This window comes from Melanotaenia boesemani, chromosome 20 (assembly GCF_017639745.1).
Source record: "Melanotaenia boesemani isolate fMelBoe1 chromosome 20, fMelBoe1.pri, whole genome shotgun sequence".
Lineage (NCBI taxonomy): Eukaryota > Metazoa > Chordata > Actinopteri > Atheriniformes > Melanotaeniidae > Melanotaenia > Melanotaenia boesemani.
Window position 1 is genome coordinate 12115467 of NC_055701.1, and position 15407 is coordinate 12130873.

Below are 15407 nucleotides of genomic sequence, written 5' to 3' on the forward strand. Positions count from 1 at the left end.
ACTATTAGGCAGCTGCTGAAGCCCTGGAACAAAGCTGTGTGTATTGTAAATTGTGTGGTAGAATGGTGCATAAAGGATAAGTGCAAGAAGAACAGGAGGAATGGGGGAAACTGAATTTAACAGAGTATGACATGCAGGTGGTTTTTGGATGGGGTTTATTTAAGGGACAGAAAGAACCACAAAAACATACGAACCTGAACTCAGTAGCTTAGCCTGACCTGTATGTTTGTGAAATGAATGCTTTGCACAGGTTCCAGCATGTCCCTGTATTGATACTGTACATATATTCACACTCAGAGTGGGAGTCTGCATGCAATATGACCACACTGGGAAAGACAGATCAACAGAGAGAGAGGATGAGGGTGGTCCTCTGGAACCGTCAGTGTCTCTTTTTGGAAACTTAATCCAGTAGACAGACTATGAATGCCATAATTAACTTGCTTGAGGCCATCTGAAGACAACAAAATTACACTAAATTCAACAGTAAATGGATATGGCTGAAGTAGGATAATGGGCATATTCACTGCAGACCACAATGTATTATGTGTCTCAATCAAAAGTGCAGGGCCTAATTGCTTTTGTTCTGCACGTTTATAGACTTCAGCTTCTACTACAATATTGAACTGGTATGCATGTAAACACCTATTTACAAAACTTGAAAAGATAAAGAATGCTTTAATTATTTGATTTAATGGTAATAGACCAGGAATAAATATCCTTTTTAAAAAGCAAGTGCAGAGAAATGCAGTTATTAGCAATGAGCAAGTGTTTATGTTCCACTCCAGATTTTCTCACCTTCTATGCACACCTAAAGACTTATACTGTATATTTACTATTCAACACTATTCAAGTGGTTTTGTTTGTCAAAAAATCCTGTTTAAAGTTTCAAAGGAAAGGGCGCTATGCTTGTTATGTTAAAATGTAGTGTGCAAGTTTCTTTTCTATCAGTCGTATCTAATGATTCTTTCGATTACTTTGAATTTGAGTACATAGTAATATAAATACAGGCATACTTGAGAGAAAAATGCTGAATGAGAGCAAATTGTTTTATTATTTATCTAACACCAGATGCATCAGTGATTTAAACTTTACAAACACTAGAATTTTCTATATAGTCCTAAACAAAAAAAATCCCAAATGTACCGAAGACAAACGTATCATTTATGAGAGGAAATGATCCAACATCTCAATGACAAGAGTATCTGAACTGCTTTCTGAAGTATCTAATGGAATCCTCTCCAGCTGAAATAACTGCAAATCAAACATTTAGGGTCACTGTTGATTGGTCCTCCACATTGGCATGAAAGAAATCAATTTAGCCAATTCCTCCTCAGTTACTTGCTCACTCATTGTCTTACCACAACATTTTTTAGTGGATTACATTCAGGCTTTGACTTGGTCCTTCCAAAACATTAAACTCATTCATCTTAGGTAGAATAACTTATGACATCTTATAACAACTCACTGAGGATTATTGTCTAGCTGGATTAAAAGATTTGGTTCACTGGCAGAGAGCCTGGTGTTTTTCTTTAATTCGCTGGTATAATTGAGAATTCATCATTGCATCTACAGCAGACATATTTTCATGTACTAAAGAAGAAAATCTGAAGTAATCTCTTAAATGTCACAAAAATATAAAGTGAATCAGACTCTTTTCTATGGACTAGTTTGAAGATAATTGTCACCTGAGGGTCATCGCTGGTTGTAATTCTGTTGAAGAAATTGTTTTCCTAATTGAAAACAAATCCCAAAGATTAATTAAAAAATAATTAAAAAATAAATAAAATAAAAAAAGAGAGAGAGAGGGAGAAAAAAGGAAAAAATGCACTGGACATCCATGAGAGGAGGAGAGAGCTCTTACTTTCATCTCTTTGATATTTTGTTATACCCAGAAAGAAGCCAGTCGGTCATGTGTGTTTATTCTTTGCTGGATTAGACTGGAAACGACTGGTGAATCACATCATTTTAACCTTTGCCAGGTCAGACGGGATTTGCTAAACTGTTTCCATTTCCCATAATTTGCATTGAGTCATCAGCCAAAAAAAAAAGTGTTTTACTGTTACCTTTCACCTTTTCTTATTAAAATCTTCTAAATGTGAAACAGCGGTGGAGAAATGACTAATGGCAGCCAGCCCTGGCCCAAATTCAGAAAAACAAACCTAGCCATGATACTACCACCACCATCCACAGATGGAATGAATCTCTTTTTTGGAACTGCCATATTTTCCTTTTTCTTCCCAGTGGCTTTGTCCCAATGGCATAGACATACAAATCAATGTTCTCCTGATGTTAGAAAACATTCAAATTCCCCCAATGTGTGCCATATATTTAATTGCATAAACAGTGCCCCTGTCTTGTAGTGTTTTGTTGTTAAACCACTTCAGTGGAGGGTAACAATGGTCTTAAACTTGCTCTGTTTGTACACAGTCTGACTGCGGACTGGCAGAGGCCAAACTTAGTTAAGACTGTTCCAATCTGATGAGCATCAACAATTCCTTTTGTTATTTGCACCATGGTGCACTTTTACAAATGTGCTGTAAAGCGTCCCCGTGTAATAATATTATCTCATCGGTTAAAAATGGATTATCTTCAAATTATTGTGTACATTATTTGTGCAGAAATATAGTATATTTCAAAAGGTTTTTACAAACTTCACCTGGTTGTCTGTTTATGTTTCTCAGAGCCAAGTTGAGGCTTGGTGAGCCACACTGTAAATACCTGCATGGTCAACATTCACACCCTGGGTTAATGTGGTGTTTCAGCTCAGCAGAGATGCTCAGGGTGGAGATTGCATCTTTATGCAGGCGAATTTCTGACTGAGTCCATGCCGCTACGCGCCCAACACAGCCCAAACAACCTCCAATCAGGAGGTTATTGTGTCCCGGGAAATCTGTCACAACTGCAAGCCCTTTATTTTTCTAACACGTGAGAGGTGAAAAAGAGTGTGAGCAGGAGAGGGAGAACTATAAACAAACAGAAACAGTAAGAAAAAGGGAAAAAGAGTGAAAAAGAGACAGTGGTGCTGAGAGAGGCAAGGCCAACGTACTCACTTTCAAACCCCAAATCTCAGAAAGGCTGCCAGACTCAGAGAAAGAGCGCGGACAATTAGTGCCAACACCAACACGGGTAATGGTTCCAAAATGGAGTTCACACGAGCCTGCTGCTAAGCAAGACTAGCCAAGAAAACAGTCAGGCTAAATCAGACAGAGCTGAATGGCAACAGAGAAGAGGAAGCAAATTCTTTCTTCAGTCAACAGGCCCTTCACGACCGGGCAGCCAGTCAGAAGAGCAACAACAGGCAGGAAGGCTCCACACCGAGGAATGACTGTCTGCTACCTCAGCATGGCTCAGTGGACAAGTAGTATGGAAGAATCGTTGGACAGTGAATATGAAACTGAAAGGAAATGTGAGGGGTGTGGTCATTTGTATGAGTATGTATATGTGAGTGTATCTGCAGAGGGAGCAGAAAAAGAGAATTTTTTTCCCAGAGCTCAAATTTCATTAGAAAACACATTTGCAAATTGGCCTCACTTATAACTCTAAAAATACAATTTTAGTAAAAGGACTAGACTGTTTTAATTAAATAAGAAATGTCTTAGTATGAATTTGAGATAATTACCAAAACAATCAGTGTTATGCTGAAGAAACATCTTCCAGGCTTTGGCTATCTGTTGTTTAGTGCTCAGCACAGTTTTGATGACAAGGTCCTTAACTTGTCTTCTCAAACATTTACTCACTGAAATTATTAAGCTGCGATAGACTGGTGACATGTCCAGGGTGTATCCTGCCTCTTGCCTGCTAATTGCTGGGATCGACTCCAGCTTCCCTGTGAGCCTGAATTGGGCTAAGCGGTAAAGAAAATGAATAAATCAAAGAATTATTAAGATCTGATTAAATTCAGGCAGTCTTGGATACCGAGATCAAGAACAAAAGGTAAATGTTTGACATACATGTAGTGTCCTTTTAGCTTCAAATATCTCCACATTGCACTCATACTCCATTTGTTCCCATAATCCTAAACTTCAGGGTCAGTGCAGCTGAAAAAGAAAAAATAAACTTCAAACACCCAGGCTGTAGTAAGGGGATGAGTCAGTGGGATTCCCGTAACAACACACACTCAAGCTACATTTACAGAGCTTTGATGATGCTTACCTGATGTAATCAGGGTTTGTTTTTTGTATATCCTGTAGATAGAGAGATGCAAAAATGTGTTCTTGATGTTTGTTGAAATCTGATCATATTTAGTTGTAACAAATCTGTGGGTAAGCAGTGTTTATTTATTTATGCAAGAGAGAAAAAAAGTTATATTTCCACTTCCACATTCATAAGGCTGACACTTTACTGCATAACAAGGGTGCCTTGGGAAGAGATTAATCTTTGGAAATGTTTGAGAGGAGTGGATGCCACATGTGCAATAATAAGAATTCCTTGGCACGCACCATCTACCTGAATACCAACACCACCAAAGGAATGTCAGGAGATAAAAGCAGGATTCAGGATTTGGCTGTGATTTATAGTTCACAGTTGATAACGAAGCCAGCAAATAAGAGGGCAGTGGCACACTGTTTCCAGCATGAGCACATACTTCTATCAGAGCAAGGCAAGCAGCCAGTCACTCCATAAATCATCTACCCTCTTCTGGCCTACCTGCATCTCATCGTAGACTGTTTTCGGTTTAGTAAATTATTGTTCTAAACACAGGCACCAAAAAAATGTGGCACAATTACATAAAAGCCGCCCACAGAAATGATCTTTGAACAATGACACAATCAGTAACATTTGATTAGCACATCCTAGAGCTGAAACAATGGAGCGCTTTGTTTCAAAATCACCAGTACCTCATGCTCCACAGCAGACAGACTGGTAAGTTTAGGATGCCCTCTTCTGGAAACAGAAAGGACTCAACCATCACGAATCTGACAGTAATGAATAACTAACACTAAAAAAAATTACTTCTCATAAGAAAATAAATAGGATACATAAAAATGGTAAAATATATTCTGTTTGATTCTCTATATAAGTCACTCATCCATAGATATAATCTACAATACAATAATACATATACGTATAATATCATCTATAATAGCAATTTAGTCAGAGAATAAAGTAGCTTTTGATCTTTCTCTGAATTTATTATATACAATTAAACTAAGATGTAACTTTTTAAAACAGTTTTACTATTTTCACACTATTAAAAGCAGTTACAAACAGCAATTTAAAGCCTTAGAAAACGCTTTAAAGAAGCACAATTTCAGTCCACAATGAACTGAAATGAAACTGAATCTCCTTGTCTGGTCTGAACAACAGAAAATTTGCCTCTGGTTATATTTTTCTCTTTATTTAGAAGACTTTTTTGCAAGGAATATGGTTTATTTGAAGGGAAAACCTGGAAGTTTGCAAAACAATAGAGACACTGACTGACTAACCGAGTAAGACTGACTTTAGTTAGGTTGCTATTATCCTACTGTCTCTGTATATAGTGTAAAGTTGTTAACATGTGTGACTAATCTGTCCTCCTGTGTAATGTTACCAAAACTATTGCCTCAATCAATCAGTTTATCCTGCTTTTAGGTAGTACAGGATCACAGCAGGGGACATGTGTCTTATCCACCTAATTTTTGGTTTTGGCTGTACTTGTGCACAGTTATGTAGACTCAGCTTTTAGATGCACCAAAGCACAGAGAGAAAATGCAAACCCTACACAGAAAACCACCCCCAGGTTCAGACCCAAAATCCTCCCTGCACCTCATCACACTTCAATAAAAATATCTTTTTACCTTTATCATCACAGTTTTTGTACCACTTCATCTAGATTTTCTTCGTTAGTATAGTCTGAGGTCACTTCTTTTGGATGGCTTTTTGTTAAAAAATAATAAGAATACCCAACTTTCATGTAACAGCATGTGGATTTGTTCTTTAATTTACTTCCCCTGTGATAGATTTCTGTTCTCATAAGACCACTGACCAGTAATCATGACATAAATTATTAAAAAATCACACTCACTCATCTTTTGTTGACAGATCCTCTTTGTACACATAGATAAAGATAAGATTGTATGACATTACCAACACGTACAAACCGATATCAAATTTGTTCTCAGTCAGTGGGTTATTAATACAGCAAGACCGCTTCACTCATTGGTATTTCATTTGGCTGCTGATGAGAGACACAACACATGGAAGACAGTGTGATGAACACACAAAGAGGAACATACAGGCCGTATTTTATCACAGACTTAAAGCTACAGGACTACAAGCTAATTCATACAGAGCAGCATTAAATACTCTGTTCCAAACAGCTGACGTGACACTGCTGTTAATCATAAAGATCAAAGAATAATCAGATGAGGAGACGTTTCAGCGATGCTCGCCATAGCAGGTCAACCTTCAATAACAGCCTATAAAAACACAATCTGGTGGTGGGAGATGGGTCATTTATGAGGTTGAAATGTGGTCCAGGTGGCGAAGTTGAGAAGAGTTTGAAAGGAGGGGGTGTGTAGAGTAACCTCAGTGCTGGCTCAAGTTCAGAGAAAAAGCAAACCAAAAAGATGAACGTTTTTCTTTCTTCTCTCCAAATATCAAGCTGACATTCTTTCCACTGTTTTATAAAAATGCCTGAGAAGAAGAGGAATTGTGCATATGTTGTCCAAGAGTAAGAGCCTTGTTGAGCTCCTCCATGAGCCAAGGCCTTGGAAGTGTGTGATTTACTCCGCGGAGCTTATTAATGTCTGCTAGATACTTATTTCAAAAGACAGCTGTATCACAGCACCCCCACACACAGATAACATCCAGCCAAGGGACTGCCTGAGTTCACACAGCATTTTTATGTCAGTATGCACACAGTTAACTCCCACTATGTTTTCCATTAATATGAATCTGCACTTAGATATGAATTAGCAGGAATTTTTCACACACAAGAAAAAGCTGATTGACTCTGGCAGTGAGACCACTGAGTTGAGCTTAGCAGAGAGATCAGATATTTCCTCTCTGTTTCCGGTCTGTGCTGGTTTGCGCTCACTTCAAGTGGTGGATTTGTGTGTCAGTTTGAATTTTGTATCCTGCTATTGAATTAGTCATTTTTGATTGTACTACAATGCTCAACAACAAACCAAAACTGCATTATGATTCAATAAAACAGAGAAAGAAAATACTGTTTTTCTTAAGTTCTTTTTTGACAGCTATAAAACAACCCAACTTCAGATCTACAACAAACATAAGACTGTTTTTAAGTAAATTTATCTCCCTGTGTATGCAAACACAGATCAGTCCATCCAAACCAGCTAACTAAGGTTTATTTTGCTCTGACAGGGGTATTTAGAGCAGCCTAACCTGGGGGTTGAGACCACCCAAGCTGTCCTAAGACAACCAATGATTTAAAGGTTAACACAGAAAAATATATTACTGTTACTCAAAATAATGTCAAGGCTTTAAAGTTTAGTCTTGACCTCTGACAGAGAAGTGTTAAAGGTCAACACAACTCATAACACAGAGTCCATTAACTTAGCTGTTTTTAAACATTCACACACACTTCATCAGCTCACAAAGGCCTGAGGATGACAACTAAAAAATGAAGCTCCAAGTTCAATTTTATTTATGTTTTCAAACATTTAAGGTTATATTGACTGGTCACATTAAGTGTCACCATTTGAGAACAAAGGAAATTGGAACTGGGTGGTTTTAAAAGGATAAAATCACATACATTGCTGACCAACTGGATGCCCCATTTTCTGGAAGATGCTGCTGGTTTATCCATCTATTAGCAAAACAACCAGTCCAGAAATGAAGACACAAGAAAGATGGTAAATAGCATCTAAATGTGGCTCTGCTTAGACCAACTGCATTAGATCAGCATCTCTTCCTGCAAAATTTCACTCAGAGGGAAGCATGGATGTCCGAGGAATGATATGGAATTTTCTGAAGCCATGAGTCTTCTGCATTCTCTGGATGTTTTTATACAGATTGTCTTTGTGTGCTAATTCACACAACCTGGAAATGAGCAGATCCTCCAGTTTGATACTGACAGAGCAGATGAATGCATGACAGTTATAGAGCGATCTCTGCCTGACAGTGTTATTCATCTCATGCTTCTGTACAAACTAAATGTGTTGCAATGGAAGCCAAGAAACACACTGCCTGAAAAGATGGTCTTGGAACAGCTCTGCAGTGATATTTATAATACAGAATACAGTGGCAATTCATTCCTCCATTTGAGCTTTCTGTTATACCTGGGGAAGTGGTTGGGCTTCTGGAAATTTTGGAGCATGAGCAGTTTGTTAATGGCTTAGCTGATGTCCTGAGCACATTAGGTTAAAATCATCACTGTTTGGCTGAATCTGAAAATCAAACCCACTGACTGAATTCAGCTGGCATTCTGGGTTAAAGTAATTAGATTTAGAACACTCAAGCAAGTGTAGTTCAAGCAAGTGTAAACACTTCTGTGCGCAGTGAATGAGCACCAGCAGCGGCCTTCAGTTCTGCTCATCTGAGGGTCAGATCACTTGACCACAAACCTGCAGAAATACAGCTTGTACTTCTGAAAAAATCTCAGAGGGAAGGCCAACTCACATTTTCATTGCTGTCATGTCATTTCATCTGTTTTATTTTGTTCCAGTTAATTGTTATGACTCAGAATTCACATGACCTGATGTCTGTGTCTGGGGTTAACACCACATGTTTGCAATAAAGATTGTTTGAATCTGACTCTATTAAGGCAGCAGCAGGCACTCATGTGCCTTTCATCAGGGTTTAACAGGAGTCAAAAAGCCTTGAAATTAAAAGGAATTAATAATAAATAACTGCTTGGAAATAGCAAAGAAACAGGACTAATAAAGTTTATTTAGGGGGGGCATCCATGCACTGTTATCCTATAAGGCATAAAATGTCTTCTAAAAACTTTTATATATATTATTATTATTATTTTGTTGTTGTTTTTACAAATTTGTATGATTCAAGGGTGAACACGTCTTCACACAGCTATTGACTAGAGAGTATTCCTCATACTCCCTGTGTGTCTTGAAGACCATTTTAAACCTCTGGACAAATAAAACACATTCAGGAAGGAAAAAAAAGGTTTTATCTACTAAACTGCAGAGACTTCACATTATAATTATAATATTTATACTCTCAGTGTAATGCTTGATTCAATACACATTTTCATTTCCTTACTAACACGATTAGCTAATCAGCCAATCACATGGCAACAACTCGATGCATATAGGCATGTAGACATGGTTAAGACAACTTGCTGAAGTTCAAAATGAGCATCAGAACAGGGAAGAAGGGGGATTAAAGTGACTTTTAACATGGCATGGTTGTCGGTGCAAGATGGGCTGGTTTGAGTATTTCAGAAACCGCTGATCTACTGGGATTCTCACTCACAGCCTGGTCTTATAAGTCTTGATTTCAGCTGCCACATTTAGGTGGTAGAGTCAGAATTTGGTGTAAACAACATGACAGTATAGATCCGTCAGTCTTGTGTAAATGGTTCAGGGTGCTGGTGGTGCTGTAATGATGTGGGGGATATATTTTAATGGCACACTTTGGGTCCCTTAGTACAATATAAGCACCCACTTATACAAGCACCACAGAGTATTTCATTTCCATGTCTTTAAAACCATAGCATACCATCTTCTAATGACCACTTCCAACAGGATAATGCACCATGTCACAAAGTTAAAATAATCTCATACTGGTTCCTTAAACATGACATTGAGTTCCCTGTACTGGCCTCCACAGTCACATTTGGGATGTGGTGGAACAGAAGATTTGCATTATTATTGTGCAGCTGATAAATCTGCAACAACTGATTAACAACATGTCAATATGGACCAGTATTTCTGAGGAATGTTTCTAACACCTTGTTGAATCTATGCCATGAAGAATTAAGGTGTTCTGATGGCAAAAGCAGATCCATCCCAGTACTTGCAAAGTGTACCTAATGAAGTGGCCAATGAGTGTATGTAACTTCACATTGTATTGTACCTCCAAACTCTTTTTTTTTTTTTTTTTCCTTTTTTTTTCCTCCAAACTCTTTTTAAAGATGAAAAAAAGAAGGATGTCTTCATACAGCTGCCCCAGGTGATGCAAGGATGGTCTCCGTAAGAAATAGAGAAAAATATATGAGACAAAAATACATTAAGTAAACACACAGAGAGAGAAAGAAACCAGTGTTATAGAGATCAACTTCTGTAAATTTCACTGTCTGAAATCTCATTCCAGGCTGACATTAAAAGGCCAATATGGGAGGCTTATCTAATGCTGAGGGAATGCATCTCTACATTGTGTGTATTTCAGTCGGGCAGATAAAGACAAGAGACTCACACAGTTTCATGAGGTGGTGGGCAATAACAAGCCCATGCACTGTACTAACAAACACCCTTGTAAGTCCAGACTATCTGGCAGTACCAGACACAGTCTACTTATCAAGGGGAAAATATAAGATAAGGCAACATGATGATGGAGTGGGAGTCAATCAGGTATGACTGGTATAGATAAAAGGGGGTGAAATGTAAGCAACTGCTGCCCCTATCTTTCAAGGGGTCCAGGTATGTCTGACAGTGTAGCACATATCTGTTTCACTGAGATATCCAGGTGGCACTTTAAGACAAGATATTCTGATAATCTTATTTATTGAAGACATTAGACACCAGCAAGATCAAGACGCTGTTGTCATGTTGAGATAATTAATATCACTGTGATAACCTTTATTAAATTACTGACATCACCTGCTGAAAATGGCACAATAAGATTTCAGTCTGAGCGAAGGGTTACTATTGAAGTGACCTATGCTTAAGAGAAAAGTATTTTTGGATAACCATTTGGTGTCATTTTTCTTATGGTTCATACACATTCAATGTGTCAAATTACAAGGAGTTGACCATAGAGGCAAGTTAATCTACAGAACTTATCAATTACCTAATAGGTTAGGTGCTAACCACTTCTTTTCGAGATCAACTTATGATCTTCATAAAACAAAGCTTGTTATCCTGTGTAATAACGGCAGGGATGGTTGGTCTTCTATCGACTTGATATGGAACCACTTAATCGTCAGCTGGCTGTGATGCGATACGACCACCACTAGATGGCGCTAATTCGCCGAGTAGTTTTGCCAACTGCCATGAAAACAACAAACAAGTGCTTGACCTCTTCTGTACTGTGAGCTAAGATATTGGTGCTCCCAAAAGAGTAGTTTTGACTTTGACATTGGTAGGGACATAAAATTGGTCCACAGAGCAACTGGACAAGTGTTTAATTGCACTGATGGCAGACGTTAATTAGCAGAATCATAAGATTGAGTGAATAGAAAATCTGAACAAGCAGAAGTTTATAATGCAAAAATATCTATTCAGTGACAATATTAAGATCTGGTCTTTTTGCTAAACTGAATACAGGTCTGTTTTACTTAATGATTTCTGGGATTTTATGAGATGAAGAGATCTGTTGGATTTACTTCACATCAATATTGTCCACACTATGCAATCTACTTAGAAATGTTCTTCAATCACATTATACAAGACATCAACTACTATGTTAATCAACATAATGAAACCATGAAAGAAAATGTGAACAATAACATAGATTTATAAAGTAATAACCATTGTTACACAACACGTCATCCTTATAGCTCTAATAATTTTAAATAAGAAATCTTATGTGATAACTTTCACTAATTGCAACTGTATAAAATTTGTGACCTTAGAGGAAATGTTCAGCATTATTTTTTAATTTATTCTCATTTTAATTGCAACTCTTGTTAAAATTACTATGGTCTTTTTGTTGCAGGGATCCACATCAAACAAAAACTTTTAAATTTTAGTCTGGACATAATGACTTTGGTTAGATTTTAATCAGTTATTTAAAAATAAAATAGAATGTTAACCAATTTTTAAAAAAATTACAAATTTAAAAATTTAAAATAAAACAAAAAATAAATTAATTAATTTTAAAAATGAAAAAATAAAACAAAAAAATATATTAATTATGTAGATCTCTTAAAACCAAAGCTCACATCCCGCATCATTTTCTCCTCTCTGAACTATTAGATTCTGTTACCTGAGAAAATAACACATTGATTCATGATAAGGAAACAAGTCTTTGGCTGATATTATCACCATTCGCTCCTAAAGTTCTTACTGAAGAAAATTGTGTCCTGTGCCACGGAAAATTATAGGGACAACCAAGAAGTGGCTGGATATTGATAGAGAAATTTCCCTATCATCCCTAACCAATTTACGCCAGTGGGTGCTCCAACAAGATAAACATGCTAAGTCAACGACTGCAGCCGTCAAGCCCCTCTTTCTGAATCCTCTGCCATTGTCCGAAAACCTTGGTCGTTGAGGGCCGCAGTCCTGCAAGTTTCAGATGTTTCCGTGATCCAACACACCTGATTCAAATCAAGTTTTGCTATAATTTGTTAATTTGAATCAGTTCTCTTGTAAGTGTCAACAGAAATAGTTCATGTTTATATGTATATTACTAGCATTAAAAAATTAAGCAAGTTGCAATTTAAATATTTTAAGTTCTGCATTTATTTTAACGATAATAACAGTATAATAACGCCTGCCTTTCCGTCTCCAAAGACACAAGCCACTTACGGATGGCTATCTTGTTTCCAATATACTCTTCGTCTCCACACAACCAAACTTACCACCCGCGATAACCCAAATGCCCAATTTTTATTGGTTAAAAATGAAAATGGGTTGCGCCTTAAATATTAGAAGGGCCAATTACAAAAATGGTACGATTAAATGAAGCCATCATTTAGAGTTATCTCATTGGCTAACACTGGAGCCAAGATTGTAAGGCACAATTCCAAGTACATCTCTATACCCGTTTGGCTTTAGTCCCACTTTGGTTTTGACTGCGGTACTTAAGTGGTTTTGTTAGGAACATGGTAACACTATAATTTGGTTAACACTGCCAGGTAAATATGTGCACAGGTCGTATATTTTTTTGTAATTGTCTCACAAATTGTAGTTGGCTACAGCGTTAGCATGCTTCAACATTTGTGTTGAAGCATGACGTATTGCTAGCTAACAGATGATCAGGTGTTCAGCGGTTTAAATATTTTCACAAAAGATCAACATATCTGTATCTATCAGATTGAGCGTATATGTATTAACCTGTAGTTTGAGGTCGTTTGTCCTACTGTGAACCAACAGTCTTTCCGACAGGTGAGTCTCACAGACAGAAGAGATGAGTCGCTTTCTGAACGTCCTGCGGAGCTGGTTGGTGATGGTGTCTGTCATCGCGATGGGAAACACCGTTCAAAGTTTTAGAGATCACAGCTTCCTCTCTGAAAAGCTTTACACGGGCACCCCAGAGTTTGGTGAGCAGCAGGCTGTCTTAAACTGACAGCTGGTGTTGGGAGTTGGTGGTGAATACGCAAATATAAATGTTTACTCTTAAAAAAAAGTACTGCTCTACTTTGATGTTGCAGCTTTTATTTTCAGCAATCAGTCAATGCCAATAGCCTATACAGTATTGAAATTTAACAAACTCGGGTAAAGGTTTATATTTGAAACACTCAAACTGGATATACCGATCATTGTCATTATATTTTTTAAATTCACCTCATCTCCTCTTCCACATCCAGTGAATGGCCTCCAAGCAAGAACATTTGGTATCTGGACGTTGTTGTCATCGATCATCCGCTGTGCCTGTGCCATAGATATCCAAAACAGAGCGTAAGGCTTGTTAAAGTCGTAGATCTTCTTTCTTTTGGTAGTGTTCATAATAAGTCCTTAGGGCGTGTCATACCGGTCTCTGCAGGCTGTATCACATCACCTTATGGACATTTGTGCTGGCGTTGGGACACTTTCTGTCTGAAGCTTTCATCTACAAAACCGCACCACTGACTATTGGAGTCATGGCACCGCTCATTGTTGCAAGTAAGTATTGTCTAATAGTGGTTTCTACACCATTAAATAATCCAAATGTATGATTTTTCAGGAAAGTGGAAAGTATTATGACCCTAATAGAACCTTCTTATGATTTTCCAGGTTTCTCTGTCATAGGAATGCTTATTGGGTTCCAGTGTTTTCCAGAGACTGAGGAGGAAGTAGGAGCTCGACAGAAGAAGCGGAACTAGTCTTCTCTTCCTTACTGAATCCACCACCAGCATACACTCATGGACTGGTCCCTTGTGTAATTTATTTTATACTGTGACATTTCGAACTACAACATTTGCATCCACATCTTGAAACAGATTTATTTTAACAGTTGACAGTGCAATTAAAAGAGTTACACTACTGTGGTTAATATAAGCTGGTTTTCATTTACTTCACCTTCGAATGAGCACTTTGCCAGAGGATTAAGCCAAACTTTTAATCTTAGTTTGTGTTCAGTTTCAGTTTAGTGTTGTTGAATGTAATGAAGATCTAGACGTTAGATTACAACATGTCTTTAACAATGACTCAGATTCACCAAAGCACCATGGCAAGTTCACACTATAAAACTATAAAACTGTGTATCAAACTTATAGCAGCTGTTTGTTCTGTGCTGTGAAATGTTTTTACGCCCTCAGATCCTCAGAATTTATGCTTAGTTGCATATTTTAAAGTTAATATTTTGAATTTGTGATGTTTTCTATCAGCAATAAGAGAATGATGTGTACTTTTTAAACTAACTGTGCAGACATCTGGTCATCAAGTTTGTGATTTTGGCTTTATTTCTGGTGAACAATTTGTATTGTATTCTGTTCCCTTTTGGATTAAAGCTGATATTTTTAAATTACATGTTTTGGCATTTTAGTTGTGTGATTTTGTAGTATTAATGGATAATAATTCAAACATGGGTACACTTTAGATGTTCTTTAAATGTTCTTAAGACATGTACAAAATCCCTTTATGTCCAATGCTAGACATGCATTTTAGAAAGATAAAGAATCACCTCTCTTTTGGTAATTATGCTTCTGTTTCATGTCTTTATCCCTGTTATTTTTGTGTGTAATGTGTTTTATCTCATGATCATATTTTTGCATTTATTGTGGCCAGTTTGTGTCATCTTCTGGTTATTTTACATCTTCATTGTTTTTTCTATATTTAGTAATTTAATGTCCATTCATTTATTCTTGTTCAGTTTTGGTAATTTATTGGTTTTTCTATTCCAGTGTGTTTGGCTCATTTTAAATTATGGTGGTTTGGGGTCTTATTTACATCTCTTTGTAGCCATTCTTTGTCTTTGTGTTAAATTCGTAACTTTGTGATTCTTGTTAATTTTGTGTATTTTCCCAGTCTGATCTATTGGTCATAATTTGTTTTTCTTATGTGTCTTATATAGCGTTAATATTTTTAGTCTCTTTTTGAGATACATGCTATATATTTAGCTGTTAAAGACATTTCACTGATCTGTCCATGACTTTAGTACAACAGAAATCCCACATGTCTAACAATATTTATCACCTTAAT

The 15407-nt window shown here is 37.1% G+C and overlaps 1 protein-coding gene across 2 annotated transcripts; it reads left to right on the top strand.

The window, feature by feature from the left end:
- The first annotated feature begins 12772 nt into the window (after positions 1 to 12772).
- On the top strand, positions 12773 to 14731 carry erg28 (ergosterol biosynthesis 28 homolog). 2 transcript variants are annotated; one of them, XM_041971878.1, is made up of 5 exons: positions 12773 to 12922; positions 13173 to 13327; positions 13595 to 13685; positions 13771 to 13889; positions 14001 to 14731. In XM_041971878.1, the coding sequence occupies exons 2-5, from the start codon at positions 13195 to 13197 to the stop codon at positions 14087 to 14089; spliced, it is 432 nt and encodes a 143-aa protein (XP_041827812.1). In that variant the 5' UTR covers positions 12773 to 12922; positions 13173 to 13194; the 3' UTR covers positions 14090 to 14731. The 2 variants fall into 2 exon arrangements, with proteins under 2 accessions (XP_041827812.1, XP_041827813.1); XM_041971879.1 differs by having other exon boundaries at positions 12776 to 12922; positions 13161 to 13327.
- The last annotated feature ends 676 nt before the right edge of the window (positions 14732 to 15407 follow it).